This window comes from Triturus cristatus, chromosome 1_2, assembly GCF_964204655.1.
Source record: "Triturus cristatus chromosome 1_2, aTriCri1.1, whole genome shotgun sequence".
Classification (NCBI taxonomy): domain Eukaryota; kingdom Metazoa; phylum Chordata; class Amphibia; order Caudata; family Salamandridae; genus Triturus; species Triturus cristatus.
Genome location: NC_140580.1, coordinates 702,320,439 through 702,340,158, shown reverse-complemented (window position 1 = coordinate 702,340,158; position 19,720 = coordinate 702,320,439). Strand labels below are relative to the sequence as shown.

Below are 19,720 nucleotides of genomic sequence, written 5' to 3'. Positions count from 1 at the left end.
ACATCCTCAAAATGTTTGTCGTTCCTAAATTTTTATATTTATTTAGATCTATTCCACTCTTAATTTCCAGCTCCACTTTAATAAGAGCTGAAAGGATCTGTCAAAGGTTTCTATGGGCGTATCGTAAGCCAAGAAGGGCCACCAAATGGACCTGTCTCCCGCAGGATCGTGGGGGGTGGTCAGTCCCGAACTTAACATATTACTATTGGGCAGCTATGATTCAACATTTTGTTCTTCCGATATTAGGAGAGACTGCCGAGATTCGCTGCATTTAGTGCCATCAGTATATTCAATTGCATTAGGAGATGCCACAAAAGGAATATTAACACGCATTCTTGAGCGAAGCTATTTTAAAAAACGAGATGGATTCCATTGCAAATTCTAAATTCTTACAAGCATGTTGGGATGGGATTGTCCCCTGCAGGGTGAAATTGGGCACCCTGGCAGTGAGTGTACAACTGCAGGTATATTTGGTATCCTGACTTATTTAGCCCAGGACGTCATGCTAATTTAGTGTGTGTGTAGAGACCTAGTTCTGTCCCCAACTATGTTCCTACACTTATCCTGTGACCTAAAGGGGGTGCACCATTGCGAATAGGGGACTACTCTCCCTATCCTGGGCATAGCTCAGAAAACGGTGATGGCAGCCTACTGTGTTTTGAAAAGAAATCAGTAGTGTGACCAACCTGTGTCACTGAGAGTGAGGAATGTGACCCACTTGTGTAAAGTTACGCTATTAGGTGTATAGATGTATGCCCAGAGCATTGCACTGGCATCATGAGTGTATTTCAAGTGCAAGCACATATGTAGCGCTGGTTTTCTTGCTCTGTGTGTGATTAAGACCGAACAATAGTGCTAGAGGGAATTTTTTTGATTGCCCAATTCCAGGCATCAGTAGAGTAACAATAGTCCATCCAAACCCCGCGGTTTTGGCAGGGGGGGTCCTGAGCTCCAGGGGCCCCACCCCGGCACTGTGCATGGACGTTAGCCCCTGGCCTGAGAGGTCCTGACTGGGTCTGGCGCATGACCGCCCCCACCATGTACTTTACACGGGGACCTCTCAAGTTTTGTTGCTCCACTCCCAGAAATTACACAATATGGAGGGTGAGTACTGTGCTCCCAGATAGAGAAAATGTATTGCCTGCATTCCTGAAGCTGGCAGGAGGAGGTACAGACACTTAAGTGATGAGAATGAATTTAGGGCTGACTTTAGACCGTTTCCAATTCATTTTGTTACCAAAGATCTGCTGATTAGTCTTCCTGAGCACTGCCATTTCGTGGATGCAAGACGTGAGGGGTGGGACAGCAGTCTCTGTTGTGAGAGGTGAGGGAGTTTCTAGGTGAGGCCTGTCCTTTTGTCTGTCCTGATTACTGCTTTAGTGGGCTGATCACAGCCAGGTGCAGAATCTCAAACCGCTTTGTGCCTATGTTGTGAGTACTCCAGGTTTGAGTCTGGAGAGCGGCCCGAGGAAGACACTAGAAAAAAAGTACCACTCAAAACTGTTTTCACAGTTTGAGAAAGCACATCTACTGCCTCGGACTGTCCACAAGTTGTGTATAAATGTGGAACACAAACCACCCCACTTGGTTCCAGCTCCAAGTCCTTCATGATTAGGAAAGGGAGTGTACTTTCAGTACTCCATTGAGTATTCAAACAACTGCTGTGCAATCAGAGCCGGTGCCTGCCTGACAGCCAGTCTCCCAGAGGTGACGGAACATCACTTGAAGTCTGTTCTTTCTGCTAGAGGATAGAGGACCATGAAGCACCTTGAAGAATATTTGCCTGCTGAGCTAGGGAAGAAGTCTGTCTGGCCTTTCGGGAGGTGCGACTGGCCTGAGGTCCAAAGTGTCCCTGGAGTTTGTGGTCCATTCAGAAAAGGATGACTGCACAAGTGCAAGCTAGGAAGGACCCATGGGTCAAGTAGGCCCTTCTGGTCTCTCATCCTGGCTCCTGGTGGGAACCGCTATCGTTGTAAGCCCACTCAGAGCTGCAACTGCGTAATTGTCTTAGGCCCAGTCTGGACTGCAACAGCATGATCATTGTAGGCACATAAAGTGGCTCAAACTCCCAAGGTTATTGAAGGCCCACTCAGAGCTTTAACTGTATGATCGTCAAAGGCCCAGTCAGGATTGAAACTGCATGATTTTTGTAGGCCTGGAGGGGCAATGCAACTGCTGTGATCAACGTAGCCCTGGGTGCGGGATGCAACTACTGTAATCATCATGGGCCTGGACAAGGCCTCACCATCCTTCAGTTCAATCAGGATCTCAACAGCTGTGACCAAAGTTGGCACAATGCGGGCTGGGACTGTACTAGGCAGGGCCACACCACCCCATTCAGAGGAAACTGCCTTGGCCTGGTCTGAACCTGTTTTGGCACCACAAACTCCACAGACTGAGGCTGGGCGGGTACGCGTATCGACATGGCCTCTTCACAGCTTCCCCTGTAGCCTACCGAACTTGTTTCTCACTGCAGAGCCTACACTGGATGAGTGGCAGAGCCTTCCAAGCTTGTAAGTGATGATCGAGGGCTTAAATTTGCCATCCCAATACAGCAAGAAGACAAGATTGAACACTGAGGGGCAGAATTACAAGTAACTGACACAACTGCATAGATGTGTCAGTTTCCTTGCGCCAGTACCAAATGTCCTTTTGCCACCATGAATGTGCTGTATTTACAATACAGTGCTCCATCGCTCAAGGATTAACAGATGCGTCAGAAATACTGACGCATCGGTTGGCACAAAAGTGATGCATCGCTGTAGCTTCTCTTGAAAGTGACGCAACTCCAGCAATGCACCACAACAGATATGTGAACCGCATACAAAAAGCGCTGCATCATTCCTTACGCTTGGTCTGAGCAGGCGGAGGGATTTTGATGCATTGAAGGCGTAGGGTGACGCAGTGAAATGTCAATTTCACTGTGTCAGTTCCACATGGCTTTTTGCGTGGGAACGCTTAGCCTGAATACATTATACCTGGCACAGGTATAATGAGACACTGGGCTTTACAACATGACGCATCTCGCTAGATGCGTCACATTGTAAATTGGCCGTATTTTTTGCGCCGCCGTTGCGTCAAAAAAAGTGACACAATGGCGGTGCAAGGACGCACAAGGGGCTTGTAAATCTGCCCTTGAGTGTGCATTGGCTGTGTGCAACACAAGACTCCTCCTGTGCTACAATCATGTTCTATATTGATTTCCCTGAGTGTGTGTGTGGAGGGACCCTACAGATGATTGGCCACCCAAGAAAGGATTAATAGAGTGGGATTGGTAAGAGTGTACTGCCACGAAGAAGACTCATACCCACAGGTACTATGAAACATTGCATTGTGTGGTACTCACTATAACTGTATGATTACAAGTTCTTTCTTTCATTGAAAAGAAAACCACTGGGCTAGACATTGGCGTTATTGAGTCTGTTGGATGACTGTTGATTGCTGAGTTGGAGCACCCCATACTGCCTCCCTCAGACACCCGTGACTGCTGCTCACTCTTCCTACCCTGAGAGTCAAGTGTGGAAGGATTGTACTTGGCCCAGTTTGCAAGGTCCTAGTAGGACTGACCCCATGAACAGTGGCGGCTGCTAGGGAATGGTGGCAGGGGAGGAGGGGGTAAGATTTTTTTAAAGACAAATTACCTGCCGAACGCCGGCCGCTGTCTATCCTCCGTCCTCCTTCTGTTCCTGGCTCCCGGCAGCACCCAGGCTCCCAGACTCCCCATGCCAATCATCACGCTGCTGTCACCAGCATGACAGCAGCGTCATGATTGGTCTGAGCAACCTGGTTCGGCACTCAGACAAGGAGTGGGAGCCTGTGCACGTTCTCCACCCAGGCTATGCAATACAGCTGGGTGGAGAACATGCTAAGTGCGAATAACTGTTTAATCAGCCCAAGACGGCTGGCCAAACTCTCATGCGTACTTAAGTGCACCAACCACTCATCCCCCGGCTGGCTGAGCCCCGCCCTGACAAATTGCCTCAGCACAGAAAAATGAAATGATAATAACGTGGTGTTATTATTATTTTATTTTTCCTTTTTGCATTGCTCAAAGAGCAGTGGGTCGACGCTCCTCCGCCTTAGCTGAGGGGCCGCCACTACGACGCCTGCGGCAAACCATTCCAATCCCCTTGGTTGGTAGCCAGTGGCCCGTGCCTTCCCTGTGCCCACTTTTCTCCACCACCCCCTCCTAACTCCTACCACCGAACGGCGCCTAGCAAATTATTGGTCATCTATGATGTGAATGAAACCAATGTACATGGCAGTGCTTTTTCTACTGTTTAAGGTCATAAGGCTGTCCTGTATTTTTATCATATCTGGAACTGATGTTGACATTTGAGAACCTAATGCTGTTTTTTTCCTATTATATTCCACTACATTTTGCATTTGCTAGTTTCAAAAAAAATTCTTATGTTGTTGGAAATATGCTGCATCCCATTAATGCTTTTATGTAGGTGTTAGGAAACCGACGGTAAAAAAGCGCGCCCTCTTGAGGTGTTCATGACTGTTGTTCAAAAATATTTTACAACTTCAAGTTTCCGCTGACTTTTGATGCCCGGCGGCCCCTGCTGCATCTAGTTATGAGCCGCACCACAGAACACGCAGCAGGGGGGCTCTTATCCCAAACCGGAATGTTTCCTGCTTCTTCTCGGTCTGGCGGCATGGGCTGTGCTGGGCCCAGGCTCTCGACATTTGTCGGAGACTCGTGGCTCTTTTGACGGAATGCCTACTCAGCGATTTCCAGGCCAGACCTCTTGCTCCAGGGGAAGCCCGCGTTTCCTCTGCCTGCGGCCTGGGTGTTGACAGTATGTTTTTAGGTCTAATAGTGTGTTCTGTAATCAGGGATAAAAATACGCAGCCATATCCTGGTGTTTGTTTAGCTCGTTCCCGTTGTTTCCACCCCAGCCTGCTGGCCTGGTCTTACACCTTCATCCAAGGACTGGGCCTCAGGGCGCTGCCAGCGTTCACCGCGGCACCAACGTTGAACCCTCTCCTTGTCGTCTTTGACTCCTTTACCTCGGGTAGTTTTTGATGTGATGCTCAAGTCATTGGGAGGAAGCCTTAAAACAATTGCAGAAAATGCACACAGTCGCCTGAATTTGCAGCAGGAAACAGGCCTATTTGTTGTCTTTCAACATATTTCCTAACCTCAGTTTAGGAATAATTGCATGTTTTTTTAAATTTGTTTATTTAACACTCAGAGCAGTGCAGGGTCCAGCTGTATTTTCTCAACACTTGCTGTAAAAAATAAATCAACTTTGAGGCATATTTACAAGCCCCTTGCGCCGCTGGTGCGTCACTGGTGCGTCACTTCCTTTGACGCTCGGTGGCGCACAGTGCAGGCCTAGATCTACACAGCCAAGCAAAACCACCCTGCAGATAAGTTGCTGTGCTGCCTTACATTGCAGCAGGGAGGTGTTCCATTGGTGTTGCTGTGGGTGTTCCTACGCAACACCCATGGATTGTGACACTGCCCCTGATTTACAACATAGTGTGAATCTGAGGCAGCGCCAAACATTAACACCTGACCAGGCGTAACGAGGAGAAAGGTGTGCATTTCTCCTTGTGTTTCCCTATTTCTACGTGTGCTGCATTCTACAAAACCCATAGAAAGAGGAAAAGGCCTCTCATGATTGCTTTTGTGCAGGAAGGTGCTTCTTCCTGCACCTAAACAATCATGCGAACAACTGCAATTTTTTCGCTGGCTGGAAGGACAGGAAGGCATTATATCTTGTAAGTATGGTGTATTTTTCTCCTTTCGAATTCGCGTAGGGTAGAGCAGCGAAATGACTTCCGGTGCTGCCCTATGCCAATTCTTCGTAAATATGTCCCTTAATGTTTCTAGGGGGCATATTTACAATATTTTGGATAAGGGCAGCGCTGCAAACCTTCTAGCTGTGCTGCCGTACGTAAAAAACTAAAAGGGGAGGAATGTTCCGTATCTAAAAGGTACATGCATTTCTGTCCTTTTTGCCAGCACCGAAGAACAAACGGCAGCCGAGCGCCAACGCAGGCACCCTTGCACCAAGCAAGGGTGTCTGTGTTGTGGACATCATTGTTTTTGTGCAGGAAGGGACACCTTTCTGCACAAAAAGAATCAAAGAAAGTGTTTTCCTCATTCTATGTGTGCTGCAGAATGCAGCACGTGTAGAAAGAGGAAAAAACGGAGAGAAATGTAAACATTTCTCCTCGTTACACCTGCTTTGGGAAGGCGTTAGTTTTGGCGCTGCCCCCGATTTAGGCTATGTTGTAAATATCGGGCAGTGTAAAAAACCAGGGGTGTTAAGTAGGAACACCCACAGAAACACTCATGGCACGCCCCTTCCATGCAGAGTAATGCATTACCTTACAAGGCCATGAAAAGCCAAGCAGGTTGGCTTTGCGTGGACTTGTAAACATGGGCCAGCCCACGTGCCTCCAGAGCGTCACAAAAGTGACGCTCTGGCGGCCTAAAAGTGCTTCAGGGGCACTGTAATTGTGCCTCTGGATGTCTTCTTTGCCTAAACTACTCAAGTGTCTCAGACTACCCAACATATACTATTTCACCCCAAGCTAACACGCCTATTTTTATTAGTTAGTGTAATTGAGGTGTGGCAGCAGCTCTGCGCTCTCTGTGAACTTGTCAGTGTGTGTATATGCATATATAATAAAGTTCATTGGATGCTATCTTATAGGGAGTGGTGTGCATAGTGCCAAGCTGCCACAGCTTCACAGCACTCTGCGTTCCCGAGGAGAAAAAGCAGGGAGGCTATAACATCTAAATGACTAGCTAGAGTATGAAGGACTTATGGAATCATTTATGATCTGTAATGCTCTCAATACATGCAGGGAACTTGTATTCAAATAGTGGAAGCCACATGTGAAAATACCATTCATTAATAGCGGGAAGATGGCTACTAATTTCAATTGACTAGTTGGAACCTAGGGGCAGATTTACAATAACTGGCGCATCCCTGCATATCAGCAGGGATGCGCCAGTTATTGTGCGTCAGGTTTCCGCCACCATGGATGCGCCGCATTTACAATGCGGCGCACCATGGGGCAAAAACGGACAGATGCGTGACGCATCTGTGCCGTAAAGGCAGCGCAATGCTGGAGTTGCGTCGCAAGCGCGACGCAGCTCCAGCAAGGCTCCGGGGTGCCCTATCTTTGAAATGCTGCGTCAATCCTTACGCCTGCTTCAAGCAGGCGCAGGGTTTTGACGCAGCATGGGCTCAAAAGTGACTGAGTGAAATCTTGTAGATTTCACTCAGCCACTTTTAGGAGGCGTTCCTGCGCTGGAACGCCCCCCCCCTGCGCCGGAACGCCTACTTGTGGACCAGGGCTTTACAACGTGACGCATCTCCCAGATGCGTCACGATGTAAATACCCCGCAGCATGGCGCTGGTTTTGCGCCACTGCTGCGTCACAAAAGAGACGCAACGGCGGCGTAAAAGAGGCGCAAGGGGCTTGTAAATCTGCCCCCTACTGTTTAAAGTTTGAGCCAATAAAAATTGCGCCTCCACAGGATAGCACTTCACGGAGGTAGCACAGGTACAGTGAATGCGCGCTGTGTTAAGAAGGGCGATTTCCCGATGCCAGAGCGTAAGCAGACGTGCCTATGATGTTTTGTACATAATTGTGTAACTGATCAAAAAAGAAGAGGCTCACCAGGAAACTGACCAATTTTAGCCTGGATCTCAGTACGTCACCTTTCATTTCCGGGTGTGGTAGAGGTGCGGAAAAAATGGTGGATAGTACAACCTGTAGTTAGGACGTGATCTTTTCCGATGCACTGTTTGTCTTAGTCCCACGTTATTACTCATCAATTTTGCACCAGGAAAAAGAAAGCATGGATGATATAAAAAAAAAAATTGCTAGCAGGGGGTTTTCTGGCTTCATAGTCGAAGATGCCATTGCATCCCCATTTGCTGACAATGTGATCTCACAAATTCCACCGCGTGCAGCAAGGAAGCTGGCACAGTGACTTAATTTCCGAAATTAGCCTTGGTGTACCCTTGACACGGAAGACATAGTTTACAACAAATGCGCTACAACGCATTCCATTACAACGCGGTCGTTAAAATGACCACATTGTTACAACGCGAACCATTACATCGCAAATCGTTACAACGACTTGCTGTAGGGGGCAGCAGGTGTTGGATTTACAATCCAACAGCTTCCCTGCTGTTGCCCAAACTGGACTAGGAATAGTAAATTATACCATTCCTAAATCCAGCGCTCCCCATACAGAAAGACGTTGTAATGACTTGCGATGTAATGGTTCGCATTGTAACAACACGGTTGTTGTAACGACCGCGTTGTAATGGAATGCGTTGTAGTGCATTCGATGTAAAGAGATATTTTCCCTTGATGCTAATTAAAGTTATGGCCAACTGGTAAATAAAGAACAGTGCAGTTTTGCGACACTTGGTAGGTTGTGTTGGGAACATATCGCATGAGAGGCCGCTCGTTTTCCTGTCTTGGACATAAACTGTGGAATTCCCTTCCTTTGCAACTTAAGATCTGTCAGTGGCTTGTAGCCTTCGTAACTAAAGCTAAAGACCTTTCTTTATAACCAAGTGTCATTCCTCTGTTTCAACTATCTGCAACCTCGGTTTGAGCGTTGTCCTGCTCAGCGCCGAGAAACCCTGCTGGGTTGCTGTGCACTTTATGAATTTTTAAATACATAAATAATATCATTATACACTGCAAAGTCCTATTTGTCATGACCAGGGTCATATTGCGACAGAAAATAGGTCCGGGCACCAACATATTAGTGGCCCCCATTAGTGAATCTGATTGCCAAAAAAAAGTGGCTCCCATTTGTAAATCGGGTCAGTTTTTAACTTTTGCAGTTTTTTTAAAGGCATGCTGTGTAGATGTTTTACAAGGTATGGGAGACTGTGTGCATTTGTGCTTGTTTCAGGCAATCTACGTGGTAATATCCGGGAATTCACAGTAAAAACCAGCCCATGATAACATAATATAGGCCCACTAATGGCCCAAAAAAGTCCCACACACTGACCTGTAAGACCAGGCCTTCTGGCGCTCATTGTAGGCCATAAGCTGTCCGGCCCTGGTGATGACACTTAGATAGAAACCCTACTTATCATTTATTGTATAATGTGGCTGAATTGTAGAGTAACCCGCTAAGTGTTGAGCACGTGTAAAATTATACTGCTGGTTCGAAGAGGCCTAAAACAGGAGCAGGTGCATAGACACATGCACACACATGGCTCTGTTTCGCTCCCATGCCATGGTACTCGACCCCTTCCACGCACGGGCATCAAAAGTGTTGTAATTTCGCCAAAATTGTGTGAGTCCTGTCAGTGGCGTAGCATGGGCGGGGCCACAGGGGCAGTTGCCCAGGGCGCAAATTTTTAAAGGAAAAAAATGCTTACTAGTAGCTTAATCCAATTTTGACGTATCATTGAGGAAGTGTTAAAAGTCCACAGGTTAGGGGGCGCAATAGTTTCCTTGCCCAGGGCGCAGGCAACCCACGCTCGGCCGCTGAGTCTTGTGACCCACACACCCTTTGACAACAGAATGAAGTCGCAGCAATGCCCATGCAGTGTTAGCAAGTTGAAAAATCGCGAAAAAAATGAAGTAACACTGTTATCATATGTGCCACATTATGCCGCCTTTTTTTTGTTTTCTTGCCGCATAATTTACTCAACCCTGCTGCATGCGTTGGCCCTCTCTTGCTGCATAATTCCAGCGGGCCTGCCTATAAGCCCTATAAACTGGCGCCTACGAACACAAAATCGTGAAAGGTTACATCATGCAAGATAAAAATTGAAGTGTTCCCACACGAGCTTTGACAACCGATGATGTCCAGGCACTTTCAGACTATGCGTCATACCAATGCCAATAACATAATTTCGCATAAGGTATAGCGTACAGTATAACAACTGAAATACCATCAAACGATCTTTGACCCTGCTAGTCCGCCATTATTTTAATTGAAAAATATAAGCAAAACTGTAAGATGCCCACAATATTATGAAAAGACCAAATGTTGGAAAATTCATACTTCTAAACTACCACTACTAAAATTGGTTTCATTATAAGTATTCAATTCGGTCTCCAGGTCGAATGGTGACAGTGCAGCAAACAAGGCTGTTCCACCCCTGGCCTGCGGTTCTCTTCCCATAGTTCACACCTCCTACCTAGAGAGCGCTCCACACACGCGCTAACTGCAGCTCTCTGCTGACACACACCATATTCCCTCCCACACGCACTCACTACACACACCACTGTCTGGTATTCCCTGCGTCTGCCTGCGTGCTCAGCTGCCCATCTCTGTATGGGCCCTGGTGTAATTCAGTCTTGGAGTGCAGCTGCGGGTCCAACAGCCCCGGCCTAGCCCGCATCTCTGTATTCCAGTCACTGAGATCTGGTGCACGCACATGAGTGAGTGGAGAGACATGGCAGCATCAGCCGGGGGTGGGAGGCTGGCGAGGGGGAGACAGATGCACACACGGCCACGGACACTGCGTCATGACATTCAGAAATAAGAGAGGAAATGCAATGGGAAAGGCTTGGATGGGCAATTAGGCACCCCCGCCACACCGCGCCGTGCTGGGCGTGCATGCCAATCACCGAGAGCGGAGCAGCCGGGATTACAGGCGGGGAGAGGGAGGAGGGAAAGGACTGCCCCTGCCCCCTCCGCCAGCACTAGCAGCAGGGCAGCTCCAGTCGCTCCCCCGGCCCCGCCTCGCGCTGCCGCTCCAACCTGTACATCTTTTGGCGGCTCTTCCCGGCTGGGAGTGTGTCTGCGCCTCCGGGTCCGCATCCTCGCAGGAACGGGAGGAGGGTGGCGAAGAGGAGGAGGGCGCTGCGACCATCCCAGCCCACACCGAGAGACCCGGGGAGGGAACCCCAGGCACCAGCCACACGCAGAGAAGAGGGCGAGGAGCAGCCATCAGCCGCCTGCGCGCACACTGGGTCCGGCAGCAGCGCCCCTGACCGCTCACGGTACCCCAGAAGCAGGGGGACCCAGGGGAGGTACCACACCCGGGACCGCTGGCAGGCACCCGAGGAGGAGCGGCGCGGGCTCGTTGGCACCGTTGTGAACAGCGACGGGATCCACCGGGGCTCGGCTGCTCAGGAATAAATAGAGAGACGGCCAGGGCTGAGCGGCTGAAGGGAATAAGAGAACCCGCCGGATCCCTTGCAAATTCAGCCACGGAGGGGGCATGGACGAGCGGCGGCCGGCGCGGACACGGTGCTGCTGACGCTGCCAGGAGAGGGTGCTGCCGAGGCGCTCAAGACAGAGGCTGCTGCTGGTGACGGGAAAGGCTGCGCCTTAGATTGACATGGCAGGGTGCTGCTGCGACTGACAGCAAAGGGTGCTTCTCCCGGGCTTGACGGGGTACTGCTGACACTGCTATGGGCATGCTGTTGTTGAAGCTCACACGAGAAGGGTGCTCTTGAGACTGACGCTGGGACGAAGGGGTGCTTATGAGGCTGGCAGGTGGGCTGCTGATGAGGTTGTCACAGTCAGGGTGTTGCTCCCCCAAGTGTGAAGCGACGTGTGAGGGGGTCTGTCTTTGAGAGACTGCTTGAGGCTTGCTCAAACAGGGTGCTACCTGAGGATTAAGCGTACAGCTTCTGAAGGTTGGCACGGAAGAGTTCCCGCCAGTGGGTGGCACGGGCAGGTCCCTGCTGGAGTGTGGCATAGGCAGATTCGTCCTTCGGAGTGACACGGGTCATAATTTAGGCTGGCACGCGCAGAGGGCTGATGAAGCTGGCACGGGACGGCCGTTGCTGGAGGGTGGTAGCTCTAGAGCAGCGCTGAAGGCTGGCATAGACGGTGCCTTGCTGGAGGCTGGAAGAGGCAGGACGCTGGAGGCTGGAATTGGGTGAATCCTGGCACAACTGGCCACGGGGCAGTCAAAGGGCTGGTACATGCTGTAGGCTATAATAAACCCTGTTATAGGCGGAAAACGGCAATACTGGAGGCTGGCACCGATAAGGTGCTGTGGAAGGTGGGATCGCCCCAGGACCAGCGTGAGCATGGGTACATAGTGCCAACTGGGGTAACCAGGCAGGAGTGGAAAGAGTCATAGGAGCACTGAAGTGGAGCCCCAGCCCCCTCCCGCCTGTCACTTCCACCCAGGCGCTGGAAATAGACACAGTGTTTAAATGGGGAACGGAGGGAATTCCTGCCGGTGCGGCTGGGGCGCGCATTCTCCAGTGAGGCAGCGGGGATTAGGGGGCCGCTAGTTAGATATTTTATTGTACTTTTCTTGATTGACCGTGAGGCAGGTCAGAGCTGCGGGGAGGTGGGTCGCGTTCACAAAGTATAACAAAGAACACTAAGACAGGTGAGGCTGGAAGTGTCAGTATAGAGAGGAGGGGTTGGCAACAGCATGGCGGATGCAAGTGCCTGGGTGAGCAGCAGTAGGCACTGGGGGCTCTGGGCAGCTCCCTGCCGCCGGGCATGCTAGCCATGGCACAGGGCGACGGATCGACAGGGGTTGGCAGCGCCCTGGCCATGAATAACAACAACAACAACATTAACAACAACAACCTGAGCCCGGACCCGTCCTCCCTCCTCGAGCCCAAGATGGATGCCTTGATCATCCCGGTGACCGTGGAGGTGCCCTGTGACAGCCAGGGCCAGCGCATGTGGTGGGCCTTCCTCGCCTCGTCCATGGTCACCTTCTTCGGCGGGCTCTTCATCATCCTGGTCTGGAGGACTCTCAAGTACATGTGGACAGTCTGCTGCCACTGCGGGGTCAAGAACAAGGTAAGCCCCCTCCCCTGCCCCCGGCCCGGGCAGTGAGTCTGCATGTGATGTCACAGGGCCCGCATCTATATATATGAATGCCTGTCACCACATCTCAATTCTTCTAACCCTGGGATCAACTGCTTGGTGGTGCGGCCTGTGAGTTTCTGTTGTGACTGGTATTGTGTGTCGGGGGGCGTGCTAGTACTTGATGGGACTTTCTGACCCAACTGTGAAAAGACCAGGGGCCCTGGGGGCTCAGGAGGCACCCCCATGCAAAGTCATCATACTGAGGTAGCATGGCTGAGAAAAACTGCAGCTGCTTGGAAAAAGTTGGTGCAGCGACTGCTGAAATGGGTGCTGAGGACCGACCCACCTGGGCTGTACTGTGCTTGTTTATTTACGTTAGCGTTTATCTCAGTCGGAAGAGACGGCAACCGCCTTGGGACAGAAAGCCTTCCTCGCGCTTATGGTTTTGCGCGCATCTGAGCTTAGTCGAACATTGAATACTTACTGCATGAACGAGATGCCTGCTGGCGTTTTCCCTTTTGGTTTAATTTTAGATAGAGCGCCCCCTCCCCTGTTTTCAGGTCGAAGGTATGCCATTCTCTCCGTCGTTAAGAGGAATTGGTTTTCATGGTGTGGCTGTGTTAAGCCGCCCTGCCTCAGTGGAAACTATTGCCTTACAACGGTCACGCTTCCCAAGCATGTCAAGCCGTGTGATGTCTTCACTCCAAACGGGGGGAAGAGGGGGTGGAGGGGTCATATTTGCAATGACTAGGCATGCGTTTACCCGAACGCCAGCGTGAGATACCAAATGCATTGGTGGATGGGAAGGTGAAAGCCCTTCCGAAACCGCTAATGTTGTTTTTGACAGGCAATTGCGCTCTAAAATAGCCGGACAGGTGTGCATGTGTGAGACTGGGGCTTCACCCCTTGTATTTCCAAATTTGTTTGGTTTGCAAATGGCATAACATCTGCCTCGGTTATTCCTGGCAACCAGGCGTCGCCCTCATCCCTTGCAGCCCACACCCCCTTCCTCAGCACAACACACACCTTTTAGATATGGTTGCTAGGTTGCCCTGACGTGCGCGCAGCTATCCTTTCTTCCATAGGTTCCCCAGCGCGGTGACATGCTTTCAGAAACCCTCTTTGATTGGTAAATACACGCAGAATTGCAGCCATGTAACTAGGTTACATCTGCCGCTCGTGATGGACCTAATGCCATGTTGCTCGCTGGCTGAACTGAAGCGAGTTCCGGTGTCTTCTTGTCTCGCGGGGAGCAGGTGCCTTCGGCCTAGGCTGGAGGCACCATTTGGCAACATCCCTTTTAGGAAACAGAATAATATACCGCTCAATAAGTGTACGTTAGCATGGCGGCCAGTTTATAGACATATAATCCAGCCGACCTCGCGTGGGTGAGGTAAACATTTTAATTCAGCGACGCTTGCATTAATAATTGAAAGCTGAGTGGTAAATCCACATAATAAATCCTGTTTGTCATCCGCAGGCAGTGCCCTCGGCTTCCCCTGTTCTCTTCTTAGGCGCAGCTTCTGCGGGCATTTCCTTTGGCAAATGCAGCTCCAGAGACTCATGTTTACATCAAGTGCTTATTCAAAGGCTGTCATTCCTCCGACCAGGGCCGGACAGGCGGGGGGAGAGGGCGGAGCGTGAAGGGGGTCAACAACACTCAGTCACCTTCGAAGAAGAGCTGTTCGCCTCCCTAGGAGAGTCGCGCGAAGTTTCTGTCACGCGAGGAACGTCTCGCGCAGATCCCCGTTACGAGCACGGCCATACCCGCAGGGGTTTCAGGGGTTCCCGCGTTTTGTACCTTTAAGCGCAAGATGAGTAGTCGCCCACAACCAGTCGATATATGTTCTGATGACTGCTGGTTGGCACTGAAAACGGGCGTCCTATTTTCTCGCGAGATAACTTCTAAACTGTTTCCTTCTGACTTTGAAATTGGATGGATGTTGACTGTCTTATGTTTTTAAGCATTTACTAGGGGTAGGAAAGCCCCAATTGGAACACGAAAACCCACATGCAGAATACGTTGCAAATAACGCATAGTAATTGTAAAATGTGTGGAAATTACAGGACGTTTCAGGATAAACTATACACACCCCTCCGTAGTTGCATAAACGAAAAGGCTTCCTTATAAAACTAGGTGTAGACAGCACTACGTGCAGGCGTGCACAGTTTACCTCATGCAGTGGTCTAATTCCCTCGCGAGCTTTGTTTACGCATGGGTCTCAGTTTCAGCGACTAGTATAACTCGGTTTCAGGGTTTGATGGGAAGCTCTTGCCCAATTCAATGTTTGCCAAGACCATGGCCTCTTTGTTCTGTCTCATTGGTTCAGCGCACCTGGCTTCAGATAGACCCTGTCCATCTTGCCTGACTTCCGGTCAGCTGGTGTGGCAATAACACCTGCACCCTCCTTTGCTGCTGGCCACACCACCAGCCAAAGTGGCTTGACTCTCATGGTCCAGTGTATGCGCTCTCAGTAAGAACCAGCAAACCTCGCTCAACTTGAGAGAGCAGCGTAGGTCTCACTTGGAGCCTGTGCAGGTTTTCTCTCCAGGATCCGGTGTGGCTGACCTCTCCTGGAGTCTGCACATGTCACAACTGGGGCCACTGCACCTTTCTTTCTTAGAATTAGAGCCGCTTGCCTCATCCGTATTCACAGTGAGCAGCCTCCGTGGCATTTTGCAAGCCTGGCCACACATGTCTCTGGTTCAGATGGCCTCAACTGGGGCCAATACACGTTGCGTCTGTGTAGCGAGTGTAGTTGGCTTCGGCTGGACATAGTGATATCCGAGAGATAATGTTCCACAGTTAGCTGAACAAATGACACCTGACTAGTGGTCACCAGAGGTGGCAATCAATATTTAATGCAGCCAAGTCTCAGAGACACTCTAAGTAGCAGGAGAGGCATCTGTCCTGTATCTAAGTAAGTAATCTCTATGGTGCCAAACAGTATTACAGGCCAGTGGGAAGAGCTTTAGAGACATTGGGGCTGGGAATGCTAACCTACGAAGGGGGAAGTTAGGAGTTGGCCATAGCGGTTTCACCATTTGAGAAGTTGATCCGGCCAATTTCAAGTGATCACTGGCAGGGCCGGACTGGGAACTTAAACCAGCCTTGGCAAAAATGATAAATTCAGCCCATGTGCAGACGTGCTAATGCGCTGTAGAATCAGAGCAACTCTTTCAAGTTGTCACTGGGACTGCATAACACACATCACATGCACCACCACTCCTGAAGGCCGAAACCGGCCTCCAAGTGTCAAAACAGGCCTCCTGGGGCTCCAGCCTCCCAAGGGAATGCCCGCTTGGCCAGTCCCTCCATGAATACTGGGATTGGGAAAACAGGGCTCAATTTTAACGAGTGTAGGAACACAACTAGTAATATAGTACGTGAGTGTTGGCAAGGGCTGCGGCCAGAGGTACAGTCTGGCACCCAACCACCACCAATTTCACTGGGGGAGCATGGAATGCTCCCCCCCAGACAGCCCAGAGCCAGCCCCACTGATTAATACCCTTCATACAACCAATACTTACTCCACGTTTCTAATTACTTTCTTTGCAGAGCAGTCGTAAATCAGCGCAGAAAATCCTTGGACCCAGGGCTAACCATGCCAAATAGGATCCTGTATTCCTGGGTTTATATGGTTATTCCCCATTGAAGGACTCAAATTCACAATTGAACAATGCTGGCATACAGTTTCCAACCAAAATCCATGTCCTAGTAATTTCGCCATCCCTTCAAAGTCCAGATTGGAATTGAACCCCAAATGCTAAGATCCAGTGAGGTTTTCAGAATATTTGTAGTAAATATGAGGACCAATTTACATGTAATGGGTATATTTTACGATTATTTGCATGTGTGTTGATCAATTTGAAACTTCAGCTGCATTTTACTATCATTGAGGGAAAAATCTTGCCCTAGCTAGGGTTCGCCTTAAGCAACTGAGCATTGTTTAGTTTTTTAGTGTAAATTGAAAAAGATATTGGAGTCAAAAGGTAGAGCGTTCCGCGTAGTTTGAAGACCCTACCCCCAGGGAGATGTAGATAGATCAGACACAGTTGAGAAGAGGGCTACGAATGTTGTGACATTTCTTAATCAAAAATCTAATGAAGATGCTGGCAAGTTCAACAGTTTTATATTTAGAAAGATTGACATGATATGAATAAAGACATGTAAAAACCCAGGTATGTTACTATATTAGGAGCGAGCGTGTTGCTGCAGGTGTTATTCTTATTGTAGGAGAACTACAAGTAATAGTAAGTGAGGAGCATGCAGAGAACTACCAGTCCATCATATGTTCTTGGCAATAAACTCTAGAAATTCATGAGGATTTTTTTTCCCCATCTGCTTGAGCCATTTACTCAACAGTCTTGCTTACATTTCTGTCGTTCACACATTTAAATTAGTGATGACAGATCGATTTTGCACATCCCAGCAAAGCCAAAAAATATTAGAAAGTGTAAATTCCACGTGTCATCATCCGACAGGTATTCCTTCTTCTATGTCAATTAAAAATCTAACCTACGTCAAGTCTTTCGAGTATAATGGGTGAACTACACCAGCAAGTGGTGAAGTGAAAAAGCCAGTCAGACACCATTCCTTTTCGTAAATGTGTTTACACCAATTTTCAAATATACTTTTAATCACAAGAGGAAAACGCGGTGACAACTCGACTAGCCGTCGGTAAGATTTCAGCACCTGACAACGGACAGCAGTAATACTTTCCTCTCGGACTGCACATTTTTAATGGGATAATCTATAGCACGTCCATGCTGCACAGCAGATCCTGAGAGTGAATGTTAACAAACGTCTATTCGGCACTAGTGACATTTTTATGTGAACGGTACAAGAATTCCAGACTACTGCTTTATATGCTGAGGCTTTCATACCTGGGGGAGTGAGTCCTGTGCAGCTGCACCGTACTCTGTACGTAGGCTACGTGCAATGGACACATTTACGGCTGTGCGTCATTCTTAGGGTTTCCCTGATCCTTCAATCTGTAGGGACCCCCTAGCAGCATGGCAGAGGAGGTGGAATGGGCGCCCGTTCTGGCCGCGATGCGGGGTTCTGACTGAGTCAGAGACGGAAAGTGGGGCGCAGGCAGGGAGTAAGTGGTGCGAAGGGTCACTCAGATGCAGTATAACAGAATCATTACAATCCTAGTGAAAATGACTGACCGGTACCGGTTATTGCTTCCTTTGAAACTTTTCACAATTTGTACATCTTAACATTGAGTGCCAGTCAATATTAGATAGAACGGTGGCAGTCTGATGTGTCTAGTACACATCTTTACAATTTCATAGGCATTACTAGCTTTTTAGCTGGCTCTATATATAGTCTGCAACTCGAGTGCTAGTTCATGGATCAGTTTGACTGTCCCCTCATAGAAATCAAAGGGGAACTGTTATCGTGTGGAGTTTCAGCACCGTGGACAGCAGGGATTCGGAAGCCGGAAATACTTCAGGACTGTATAACATTGTATTATGTTTGCGTTTATATAGTGCTTGAAGTGGATGGCTGTGCGCATGGGACACATGAAAGGAACTACTTGGAAGTTGGTTCCAGGGACGAATGCATTTTAATGAATCTTCTTCATATGCATAGAGCCAACGTAGAACCTTATTTGTCCCTATAATATTTTGCTAATTTAAAGAAAAAAAATCTAATATCTTTGTGTAGTTATTATCTGCTACGTCATCCGTATTTTAGTGATTGCACGTACATAGATTTACTGTGATGTTTACTAAGGAGATTTCCAATGCTTTTGACTGCTTGATTAACATTTGCGGAAGAAAAATGAGAGGGGAAAGGGCACATATAGTATCTTGGTGTACTTTAATCAGTGGGGAGAGGCTGAGTGGCAATGATCCTCTAGAGTGGTCAGTTTATGTCCTGAAGTTGCAGGGGTGAGAGGTCACCATTTGAAAAACAAGCATTGGCAAAGCCAGTAGATCTGCTGTTTGCAACTGTCCACGAGGCGTTGTCAATGCTTGTTTTGTCATAGCTTTTGTACAACTTTCTTTTATTGGGGGAGCTGCCATGTCCCCCAAATATATTTTTGCGTCGCATACACTCATTTCCACAAAATAGCAGAACAGCATCACTATTAGGGAAGTTAACCAGTGGCTGAAGCGAACTGATCCATGCTGTAGAGGGTGAAAGAAAAATTTGACTGACAGAACCACATACCAAAGTTTTAAAAGGGCTGCCTGAAATATAATTGCCGAAAAGCCTAATAAGAGAGTTGTATGCATCATTGCCAGAGCAGAACAATAAAACAGGTAAGGCATTTAGTATTATAAGCATCTAACAAACATGGACCATTTCTTTCCTCTTGTTGTCTCGCTCTGTCTGCTGGATTTTCAATATAAATTGCTCAAAAATGAAACATATATGCACATTCATGTTTTTAGGTATCTCATATAATGACTTTATGACATCTTGGGGCGACTTTCCAGCATTCGGAACACCACAAATTGCAAGTTATTAAGCATGTCCTTTTGGAAGACAAGTGTTTAGACTCTCATCTCAAATAGTCATCAAAGCCTTGAGTCAGTTTCTATTGAAAGTGTTTTTTTTAACCATTTTTTTCCACTTTAAAAAGCGAAGGCTTGAAAACTAGATATAAGCTGGCGACAGAGTTCTATAGAAGCAGAGTAAAAACACTACAAAATTATAAAACATGGACTCTGGACAACAAGTAGAAAATAAATAGAAAAAAACAGTACGGTGTCGGATGCAGCCATATATGAGTAAAAATACTATTCTTGGAAAGCATAGTGAACAAAAAGATTAGAATAGCTGGAAGATTTGTTCCCTGGTTGTATGATAGAAGGTGGCACATTAAGTGAAGAAATAGGCATAGAATACAGTTCACTGAACAACGGAAGCTTCAGGTTCTAAGTATAATAGTATAAAACTACCTTAATCGCCACATTTGTTATACCCTGCCTAATACGTCTATGTGTTTAGTATAA

At 48.4% G+C, this 19,720-nt stretch overlaps 1 protein-coding gene across 6 annotated transcripts in view; it reads left to right on the top strand.

The window, feature by feature from the left end:
• Window positions 1–10,719: 10,719 nt before the first annotated feature.
• Window positions 10,720–19,720, top strand: part of KCNMA1 (potassium calcium-activated channel subfamily M alpha 1) — a 1,447,720-nt gene continuing 1,438,719 nt past the window's right edge. For 3 of the 6 annotated variants that reach the window (XM_085608566.1, XM_085608563.1, XM_085608562.1), the window contains exon 1: window positions 12,290–12,736. In XM_085608566.1, coding sequence (XP_085464692.1) covers window positions 12,428–12,736 — 309 coding nt within the window. In that variant the 5' untranslated portion in view covers window positions 12,290–12,427. Of the gene's footprint in view, window positions 12,737–19,720 lie in introns of all 6 variants that reach the window. The other 3 variants (XM_085608564.1, XM_085608561.1, XM_085608565.1) reach the window with 2 other exon arrangements.